Here is an 11,783-nt window from a genome sequence, read left to right on the forward strand (position 1 = left end):
AACGGGGTATTTCAAGCAGATGTTCCAACGAAGAAGATTACATATAGACTTTAAATGGGGGTTGATACTATTTGAAATAAATAAATACGTTTTCGTAGCGATACTTTACGTTGTTGACAGCAGCGAAGGCGCTTCTGAAGTTCAGCCAATCAGCAAAGAGAATGCTGAGTAGTTCATTCATTGGTCCAATCGGTAGGCGTCCAGGCTTCTCTTCCTGGTGTTCACCTCTAACAAGTCCGACTCCGCCTCATCGAGTGAAGGTTCCTGCGGTGACCGAGTCACGTCGTCCACAACTTGACTCCTTTTCTAACAACATGTCTGGCCGGGTGCTCGTCGGAGTCAAGCGTGTCATCGACTACGCAGTGAAGGTAATGTCGCTGTGCTCTTCTGCGTTACTTACAATCGTGTTGACGTGTTTTTATAGACCACACAGGCTTGACTATGTGCTCTTCACGCTAGCAAGGCATGCTAACAGCAGCTGGCTAGCAATGACAATAGTACACACATTTTACATTTAATTTCATTATTATAGCAATGACAATAGTACACACATTTTACATTTAATTTAATTATTATAGCAATGACAATAGTACACACATTTTACATTTAATTTAATTATTATAGCAATGACAATAGTACACACATTTTACATTTAATTTAATTATTATAGCAATGACAATAGTACACCCATTTTACCTTTAATTTAGTTATTATAGCAATGACAATAGTACACACATTTTAAATTTAATTTAATTATTATAGCAATGACAATAGTACACACATTTTACATTTAATTTCATTATTATAGCAATGACAATAGTACACACATTTTACATTTAATTTCATTATTATAGCAATGACAATAGTACACACATTTTACATTTAATTTCATTATTATAGCAATGACAATAGTATACACATTTTACATTTAATTAAATTATTATAGCAATGACAATAGTACACACATTTTACATTTAATTTAATTATTATAGCAATGACAATAGTAAACACATTTTACATTTAATTTAATTATTATAGCAATGACAATAGTACACACATTTTACATTTAATTTAATTATTATAGCAATGACAATAGTACACGCATTTTACATTTGATTTAATTATTATAGCAATGACAATAGTACACACATTTTACATTTAATTTAATTATTATAGCAATGACAATAGTACACACATTTTTACATTTAATTTAATTATTATAGCAATGACAATAGTCCATACCTTTTTACATGTATGCATTTAATTTAATTATTATAGCAATGACATCAGTCCACACCTTTTTACATTTAATTTCATTATTATAGTAATGACAATAGTCCACACATTTTTACATTTAATGTAATTATTATAGCAATGACAATAGTCCATACCTTTTTACATGTATGCATTTAATTTCATTATTATAGCTATGACAATAGTCCACACCTTTTTACATGTATGCATTTAAAGGCCTACTGAAATGAAATTTTCCTATTTAAACGGGGATAGCAGATCCATTCTATGTGTCATACTTGATAATTTTGCGATATTGCCATATTTTTGCTGAAAGGATTTAGTAGAGAACATCGACGAAAGAGTTCGCAACTTATGGTCGCTGATAAAAAAAGCCTTGTCTGTACCGGAAGTAGCGTGACGTTGCAGGTTGAAGGGCTCCTCACATTTCCCCATTGTTTACACCAGCAGCGAGAGCGTTTCGGACCGAGAAAGCGACGATTACCCCATTAATTTGAGCGAGGATGAAAGATTCTTGGATGAGGAACGTGGCGGCCCGCCACGAAAGAATTACGCCTGCCACAAAAAAAATAAAATATATATATATATATATATATATTTTATTTTATTTTATTTTATTTATTTTTTTATTTTGTCCTGTCCAGCTTCTCAGGCAAATCATATAGTTGATGCAGATGCCCATATAGGCTGTTCAGATTTACTTTACAAAAGAGAAGTGTAGGATACTTCTCTTGTTGCCTTCTTTGTATTTGACCACTACTGTTTTCTGATTATTTGTTACTGACTGTGGCAGGACACCTCTGCCTCTGATTCACTTTATGTTGCTGGTAAATAATATGGTTGTAGTAGTAGGCTAAAGTTAAATTATTTAGTATGCACTAATTAAAGAGGCAGAGCTTGAAGAGACATTTTAGCTTTTATATTTTATAAGATATATTTTTTGTAAGAACCACAATTAATAAATATATTTCAGTGAATAACTTATTGTTCAAATCTGTATATAAATATGTACATAAAGTGTTGTAATTATATTGTAAAATGGATGGATGGATGGATGGATGGATGGACGTTTAAAACAAAACTGTTATTATTAATTAGTAAGTATACATTTTTTGAGCCTTTTTAGAGAAAATCATATCATTGTAGTAAATTATGCAAATTACTCGATGATGTCATGGTGACCACGCCCATAGCCATAGCCACGCCCCCACCGCCACAGGTATCTTGGCAGTTGATGGGAAACACTGGAGAGTGAAGGACTAGAGTGCAGTGCAGGACGTATCTTTTTTCGCTTTGACCGTAACTTAGGTACAAGGGCTCATTGTATTCCACACTTTCTCCTTTTTCTATTCTGGATCACGGATTTGTATTTTAAACCACCTCGGATACTATATCCTCTTGAAAATGAGAGTCGAGAACGCGAAATGGACATTCACAGTGACTTTTATCTCCACGACAATACATCGGCGAAGCACTTTAGCTACGGAGCTAACGTGATAGCATCATGCTTAAATGCAGATAGAAACAAAAGAAATAAGCCCCTGACTGGGGCGGTATAGCTCGGTTGGTAGAGTGGCCGTGCCAGCAACTTGAGGGTTGCAGGTTCGATCCCCGCTTCCGCCATCCTAGTCACTGCCGTTGTGTCCTTGGGCAAGACACTTTACCCACCTGCTCCCAGTGCCACCCACACTGGTTTGAATGTAACTTAGATATTGGGTTTCACTATGTAAAGCGCTTTGAGTCACTTGAGAAAAAGCGCTATATAAATGTAATTCACTTCACTGGAAGGATGGACAGAAGATCAACAATACTACCCAACTCTGGACCTGTAACCACACTGTTAATGCTGTACCGCCTGGCGAAGCCTAGCAATGCTGTAGCTAACGACGCCATTGAAGCTAACTTAGTTACGGGACCTCATCAGAGCTATGATAAAAACATTAGCTATCCACCTACGCCCAGCCCTCATCTGCTCATCAACACCCGTGCTCACCTGCTTTCCAGCGATCGACGGCGCGACGAAGGACTTCACCCGATCATCGATGCGGTCGGCGGCTAGCGTCGGATAGCGCGTCTGCTATCCAACTCAAAGTCCTCCTGGTTGTGTTGCTGCAGCCAGCCGCTAATACACCGATCCCACCTACATCTTTCTTCTTTGCAGTCTTCATTGTTCATTAAACAAATTGCAAAAGATTCACCAACACAGATGTCCAGAATACTGTGGAATTTTGCGATGAAAACAGAGCTGTTTGTATTGGGATACAATGTGTCCCAATACTTCCGCTTCAACCACTGACGTCACGCGCATACGTCGTCATACATAGACGCTTTCAAGCGGAAGTTTCCCGGGAAATTTAAAATGTCACTTTATAAGTTAACCCGGCCGTATTGGCATGTGTTGCAATGTTAAGATTTCATCATTGATGTATAAACTATCAGACTGCGTGGTCGCTAGTAGTGGCTTTCAGTAGGCCTTTAATTTCATTATTATAGCAATGACAATAGTCCAAACGTTTTTACATAATATTAGTATGCATTTAATTTCATTATTATTTAACATGACCGCACCCCCAGTCCTTAGCTTTCTGGAAACGTGGCCTCCAAAAAATATCCCTGGTGTATATTATCAATGTGGCTCTTCCTTTGTATCATTGGTTTTCTTTCCCACAGATCCGTGTGAAGCCCGACAACAGCGGCGTGGTGACGGATGGCGTCAAACACTCCATGAACCCCTTCTGCGAGATCGCCGTGGAGGAGGCGGTCAAGCTAAAGGAGAAGAAGCTCATCAAAGAGGTGGTGGCGGTGAGCTGCGGCCCACAGCAGGCACAGGTGGGCGTCTCCCCGTAAGAAGAAGTTGAGCTTCCTGTACCGCTTCATCGCAAATCCTCGCCGCAGGAGACGATCCGCACCGCCCTGGCCATGGGAGCAGACCGTGGCATCCACGTGGAAGTGTCTGGGAAGGACTACGACAACCTGGGACCCCTGCAGGTGTCTAAGATCCTCGCTGCTTTGGCCAAGAAGGAAGAGGCTCAGCTTGTAATCCTTGGCAAACAGGTAAAAAGACGTGTCTTTCTAAAAAAGAACCCCTCCTGCTGTCTGACGCTCGGAATTCCTTTTGAACAGGCCATAGATGACGACTGCAATCAGACTGGACAAATGACGGCAGCCTTACTGGACTGGCCTCAGGTAAGGGCTGATAAAAGAGCCTCCAACTGATAATTGTGTGAACGCTGGTTCATAGTTTGAGATTAGGTTATTAGTGACTCATTTTACTAATGTTTTCCTTTCCATAAAATGAGAAAGTAGTTGTGCAATACACTCCTCCAAACCACCTTATCAACGTGAGCTGAATCAGTTGCCACCAGACTAATCCTGCACAAACCAGCTGAGCTCAGGTCAAAGGTGTATGGATATGTTAGCTTGAAGTGGACCAGAGTAGCCAGCAGATAGAGCACTCGTACTGTCACTGTCAGAGTGCTGTTGAAAGAGGAGGATGGCCAAATAAAGGAGGCGCCATGACTGCTACCAAGGACGTATGCCATTGCTGTCGATTTTTCTGACGAAATAATACATCTATATATAGTTTTAAACATACTCAGGCTCATAAACTTGCAATAAAAACAAGCGTTTATTTCATGAAAGTATAATTTTGCAACCATATTTGATCACTCTCCTGCTACTTTCTTAGTGTTTTGTGACCAGCAGGCACTCGAACACGCTCCCGACGGTGCAATTAAGAGCAGCGCTAGGGTTGCAAAGGGGTGGAAGGTTTCCGGTAAATTTCCGGAAACTTTCCGCGGGAAGATAAGCCCGGGAAGTTTGGCAATTTTGACCATTTTTTGATTATTCAAAGTTGGACAGCGTCCATCTTATTGTGTATAATAAGATGAGAAGCTTGTAAAAGACTAATGCAATGCCACACACAGATATAAATAGTCAGCTAAACAATTGGAGTAGTCTTTAAAAATATTTGACTGACGAACAAATGAATAGAAATAGGCTAGATAAATAAATGAACAGTCAATCAGCATGCTAAATCAAACTATAAGCTACATTCTTGTATGACAACAGAATGGCTAGCAGAACAGAAGGCAGAGGAAACTACACCTTTTGATTTAGTATTTGCTACTTGAACTTTACACATCACAAAAAAGGTTGATTCGGGTCGCTAACGTTGTTAGCATAAATGAATGGGATTTAACATAGAGAAAATGAGCATGATGGCTAACGGAGAAATATTTTGGGTTCTTTATGAGACTGTGGTGGTACATAAACCTAGCTAGCTAGAGATATTGGCCCCAAAATCATTGAACAAGTACAGGAACAGCTACCTAGCTTGAGTGGAAGTCTGCTGGAGTAGTCTACAGTCATACAGTAACAAGCAATTACACCTCTATTCCACTTAATACCATAGATGAAATATATTTACCCCAGTAATATCATCAACACTTACCTGACTGGATGAAGTCCTTGGGCTCAAATACTAGTGTGGCCTCAATAGCCCTGCTGTAGTGTGTAGCATGCTGGGAATTATGTGATGGAGGAATGCACAGTGCAGGGTTGAAATTCTACTGAATTTGCATTAAATCAGGTTGTTTTAGCTAATAAACATGCTGCAAGATCTAGCATGTTGCATTCAATGTTTATTCCCATTAATTCCCATATATTCCCGTTAATTCCCGGGCAAAGTTTTCAACTTTGAATGTTCCCGGAATTTTGCAACCCTAAGCAGCGCAACAGGGCATTTATACATGTTGAAAAACTATTGAAAGTGTCGCTAACACATAGCATCAGCTCAAAGTTAGTAGCAGTCATGGCGCCCTGTAGTCACGTGAGTGCCTTCTGACCAGTCTTTAAAACCAAGTTGGCCATACTCTTTATATATTATACTCTGGTCACTATGTCCTACATTGAGCAAGCTAATTCTAAACCTGCACAGTTCAGCTCCACTTTGAACTTTGCTTTAAATCCAACTTATTCCACTCTGGGTCATTATTCCTGCAGGGTACTTTTGCGTCGGAGGTAACGCTGGAGGCCGACAAGCTGAAAGTGGTGCGAGAGATCGACGGCGGCCTGGAGACCATTAAGATCAACACACCTGCAGTGTTGACGGCGGACCTCAGGCTCAACACGCCACGATATGCCACCCTGCCCAATATCATGGTAGGTGGAAGGAACATCAAGTATTGATCACTATAGAATGAACTCCATCCTGTACTTACTTTTTATTGGTAGCCTGCACATTTAGCAAAAAAAGAAAACAATTTAAAAGAAAGTCTGCATTAGAAAATTACAAAGAATATAGAACATTTTAAAAATATAAGGTTATGAGAAAAAATATATTGTAATAATTTAAAATAAATTGCAAATAAAAACCACTATAAAATGTAGCAGTCTTTTTAATTCTAATTTGAGTAGCAAAAATTACATTAATCAGACATTTCTTGTTAATTTAAGTACCATATTTTTTGGACTATAAGTCACTCCGGAGTATAAGTCGCACCAGCTGAATACGCATAATAAAGAAGGAAAAAAACATATATAAGTCGCACTGGGGATAAGTCGCATTTTTTGGGGAAATGTATTTGATAAAAGCCAACACCAAGAATAGACATTTGAAAAGCAATTTAAAATGTCTAAAGAATAGTGAACAACAGGCTGAATAAGTGTACGTTATATGAGGCATAAGTAACCAACTGGTATGTTAACGTAACATATTATGGTAAGAGTCATTCAAATAACTATAACATATAGAACATGCTATACGTTTACCAAACAATCTGTCACTCCTAATCGCTAAATCCCATGAAATCTTATACGTCTAGTCTCTTACGTCAATGAGATAAATTATATTATTTGATATTTTACGCTAATGTGCTAATAATTTCACACATAAGTCGCTCCTGAGTATAAGTCGCACCCCCGTCCAAACTATGAAAAAAACTGTGATTTATAGTCCGAAAAATACGGTAGTCAGTAGATTAAAAAACATAAAAAAAATGAATCCATTGTTTACTATCATTTATAATTTAATTTTCTAAAAAAAAAACTTTAGTTATTGTAAAAGTAGAATTCGGGTTATTTTTTTCTAATCAATTTTGATGTTAGATTACAGTGGAACCTCGATTGAAGAATTTAATTGGTTTTATAAGAAACAATGTAAATGTCTCAGAAGTCCATATTATAGTAAAGATTTGCTCATTGGAACACAATATCAGTCTAGCACTTGATATTGTGTGCACTGTATAGCAGCTGTACAGTACTGTGTATCAAACGTAACAAGGAGGTGATGAATCAATGTTGTGTGTAATAAAAAGTCAAAACACACACAGAAATCACTATGGTGCCCTCTCACAAACAAAATCCTTAACTTCAACAACCTCAGTGCGACAATAATAAACTTAATACCGCATTAACAACGGCAGAGAGCTGATGAGAAATGTTGGAAGCAGATCAGAATCATATCCATATTTAAGTGTTACTTCTTTCTAAACTCCTATAGTCATATAAAGAATAGCTAGTATTCTTCCTTCTTTTGAGTCTCATAGTAAGGTGTCGGCCTTCTAGATTGGAATGTGTCAGAGTAGAGATAACTCGGAGTAGTCTAAACAACGGGAGTGGGGGCGAGGGACAGAGGGAAGATCACAGCACTTGGGTGGATTGGGAGAGACCGAGCTAGACCGGGCGAGGGAACGCTGGTGTACTAGATTGGTCTCACGTTTGTCCTCTAAGCTTGGAGAATAAACCACAAAATACCAACTTCTGCCTAGTGATTGAATATAAACATCAGCTTATTGCCATAAAAAGAATCTGGGAGAGACTAGCAATTTGAATTCCCCATTGGAGGAATGCTGGTCAACGCAACAGAAAGCAGCAGACAGAGGGAAAAGGAAGGTGGCTGCTTGTTTATGCTTTGGAAGAGTGAGAGTCTTTTTCTTCACTGTTAAATATGGCTGCTCTGACAACTTTTTCCAGAAAAGACCGTTCTCGTCAAAATTAAAACTTGATGTGATTACTTGCTGTGGGCATGCCTTTGAGCGTCATTGTACTCCTCGCAAATACTTTTCTTTAGCTCCACAATGATTCGCTCCTTCTTTCAAAGGCTGCTCTGTTGGGGTTTTGGCACTCTTATTGAGTTGGAAAAACAGACACAACTTGTCAAAAGGCGAAGAAACAAATAAAATGCACTGGTGTGAGAGTGTTGAGACTTGACTCTTCCTGTGCAGCAAGTCTCTGCAACAATGTTTTGCCCCGCTTGCAGGCTTTCGTACACAGAGACGTGGTTTTGCACACTGAGGCATATTTGGCGTGATTTAAAGGCCTACTGAAACCCACTACTACCGACCACGCAGTCTGATAGTTTATATATCAATGATGAAATCTTAACATTATAACACATGCCAATACGGCCGGGTTAACTTATAAAGTGACATTTTAAATTTGCCGCTAAACTTCCGGTTCGAAACGCCTCTGAGGATGACGTATGCGCGTGACGTAGCCCGACGAACACGGGTATGCCTTCCACATTGAAGCCAATATGAAAAAGCTCTGTTTTCATTTCATAATTCCACAGTATTCTGGACATCTGTGTTCGTGAATCTGTTTCAATCATGTTCATTGCATTATGGAGAAGGAAGCCAAGCAAGCAAAGAAGAAAGTTGTCGGTGCGAAATGGACGTATTTTTCGAACGTAGTCAGCCACAACAGTACACAGCCGGCGCTTCTTTGTTTACATTCCCGAAAGATGCAGTCAAGATGGAAGAACTCGGATAACAGAGACTCTAACCAGGAGGACTTTTGATTTGGATACACAGACGCCTGTAGAGAACTGGGACAACACAGACTCTTACCAGGATTACTTTGATTTGGATGACAAAGACGCAGACGTGCTACTGTGAGTATGCAGCTTTGGCTTTTTTTTGCGTATGTACGTAACTTTTTTTAAATATATAAGCTTTATGAACCTTGGGTTAGGTGAACGGTCTTTTGGGCTGAGTGATTGTGTGTGTTGATCATGTGTTTGAATTGTATTGGCGTGTTCTATGGAGCTAGGAGCTAGCAGAGGAGCTAGGAGCTAGCATAACACGTACCGTACCGTAAGTGCGCGTCACGTACGTAACTTTTTAAAAATATATAAGCTTTATGAACCTTGGGTTAGGTGAACGGTCTTTTGGGCTGAGTGATTGTGTGTGTTGATCGGGTGTTTGAATTGTATTGGCGTGTTCTATGGAGCTAGGAGCTAGCAGAGGAGCTAGGAGCTAGCATAACAAACACGCAGGTGTTATTATGCAGGATTAATTTGTGGCATATTAAATATAAGCCTGGTTGTGTTGTGGCTAATAGAGTATATATATGTCTTGTGTTTATTTACTGTTGTAGTCATTCCCAGCTGAATATCAGGTACCGTGAGTATGCAGCCTTGGCTGCTAAACATTCGATAACTTGACCGTATGTGCGCGTCACGTACGTAACTTTTTAAAAATATATAAGCTTTATGAACCTTGGGTTAGGTAAACGGTCTTTTGGGCTGAGTGATTGTGTGTGTTGATCAGGTGTTTGAATTGTATTGGCGTGTTCTATGGAGCTAGGAGCTAGCAGAGGAGCTAGGAGCTAGCATAACAAACACGCAGGTGTTTTTATGCAGGATTAATTTGTGGCATATTAAATATAAGCCTGGTTGTGTTGTGGCTAATAGAGTATATATATGTCTTGTGTTTATTTACTGTTGTAGTCATTCCCAGCTGAATATCAGGTCACCCCCGGCTCTCACAGCATCTTCCCTATCTGAATAGCTTCAACTCCCCACTAGTCCTTCACTTGCACTTTACTCATCCACAAATCTTTCATCCTCGCTCAAATTAATGGGGAAATTGTCGCTTTCTCGGTCCGAATCTCTCTCACTTCATGCGGCCATCATTGTAAACAATAGGGAACTTTGCGTATATGTTCAACTGACTACGTCACGCTGCTTCCGGTAGGTGCAAGCCTTTTTTTTATCAGATACCAAAAGTTGCAATCTTTATCGTCGTTGTTCTATACTAAATCCTTTCAGCAAAAATATGGCAATATCGCGAAATGATCAAGTATGACACATAGAATAGATCTGCTATCCCCGTTTAAATAAAAAAAATTCATTTCAGTAGGCCTTTAAAGGTTCATTAAAAAAAGTTTGTAAATCAAGGTCCCAGTGTATATTATCACTTTAAAAAAAAAATCCACTGTGAGCACTTATATTGTAACTTACATTTTTACTTTAAATTTGACGAAGCTGTTTTGATTTGATATGTGACTTAGGTTAGCATGGTGTATGGCAGTGTTTTTCAACCACTGTGCCGTGGGATACAGTCTGGTGTGCCGTGGGAGATTATCTAATTTCACCTAATTGGGTTAAAAATATTTTTTGCCTACCAGTAATTATAGTCTGCAAATGATGTGTTGTTGTTGAGTGTCGGTGCTGTCTAGAGCTCGGCAGAGTAACCGTGTAATACTCTTCCATATCAGTAGGTGGCAGCAGGTAGCTAATTGCTTTGTAGATGTGGGAAACAGCGGGAGGTAGTGTGCAGGTAAAAAGGTGTCTAAAGCTTAAACCAAAAATAAACAAAAGGTGAGCGCCCCTAAGAAAAGGCATTGAAGCTTAGGGAAGGCTATGTAGAACGAAACTAAAACTGAACTGGCTACAAAGTCAACAAAAACAGAATGCTGGACGACAGCAAAGACTTACTGTGGAGCAAAGACAATGTACATCCAAACATGACATGACAATCAACAATGTCCCCACAAAGAAGGATGAAAACAACTGAAATATTCTTGATTGCTAAAACAAAGTAGATGTGGGAAATATCGCTCAAAGGAAGACATGAAACTGCTACAGGAAAATACCAAAAAAAGAAAAAGTCACCAAAGTAGGAGCGCAAGACAAGAAGTAAAACATTAGAGCTATATTCATGCATGCTTGGTTATGCTTTAAAGTCATATCCAACAATTGCGACAACGACTTTTTACTGTCAACTGAGTTTCGTTTTTTTAATGATTTCTGCTGGTGTTGTGCCTCCGCATTTTGTCAATGCAAAAAATGTGCCTTGACTCAAAAAAGGTTGAAAAACACTGATGTATGTGAAGAATATCTAATATTTAACCTTGATGTTTGGTGCACGACAGCCTTTCAGTGTGTCTCCATCTTCCTGCAGAAAGCCAAGAAGAAGAAAATAGCCAAGGTGACGCCGGCCGACCTGGGCGTGGACATGACTCCGCGGCTGGAGGTGCTGAGAGTGGACGAGCCTCCGCAGAGGCTGGCCGGGATCAAAGTGGAGTCGGTGGAAGACCTGGTGGGAAAACTAAAGGAGATGGGCAGGATATAAAAAAATAAACAACTGGAATGACATCAAAGAAGGGAGATCAGAACTAAGCAGAAATGTAAGTATTACTTGATGGCAGGATAGGAAAATAGAACATGTACTTGCTGTAACCAACCACCAGGGGGGGCTGATGCTGCCACTTGCTGGAACTGCCATGATGTCCATCTTCATAGT

At 39.4% G+C, this 11,783-nt stretch overlaps 1 protein-coding gene across 1 annotated transcript in view; it reads left to right on the forward strand.

Annotated features, from left to right (window-relative positions):
- Window positions 1–205: 205 nt before the first annotated feature.
- Window positions 206–11,783, forward strand: part of etfb (electron transfer flavoprotein subunit beta) — a 14,631-nt gene continuing 3,053 nt past the window's right edge. Inside the window, exons 1-6 of the mRNA XM_062062322.1 lie at window positions 206–368; window positions 3,925–4,083; window positions 4,150–4,308; window positions 4,378–4,440; window positions 6,259–6,417; window positions 11,442–11,667. Coding sequence (XP_061918306.1) covers window positions 315–368; window positions 3,925–4,083; window positions 4,150–4,308; window positions 4,378–4,440; window positions 6,259–6,417; window positions 11,442–11,612 — 765 coding nt within the window. The 5' untranslated portion in view covers window positions 206–314 and the 3' untranslated portion in view covers window positions 11,613–11,667. The remainder of the gene's footprint in view (window positions 369–3,924; window positions 4,084–4,149; window positions 4,309–4,377; window positions 4,441–6,258; window positions 6,418–11,441; window positions 11,668–11,783) is intronic.

The sequence above is a fragment of the Entelurus aequoreus genome, linkage group LG11, assembly GCF_033978785.1.
Source record: "Entelurus aequoreus isolate RoL-2023_Sb linkage group LG11, RoL_Eaeq_v1.1, whole genome shotgun sequence".
In the NCBI taxonomy this organism is placed as follows: domain Eukaryota; kingdom Metazoa; phylum Chordata; class Actinopteri; order Syngnathiformes; family Syngnathidae; genus Entelurus; species Entelurus aequoreus.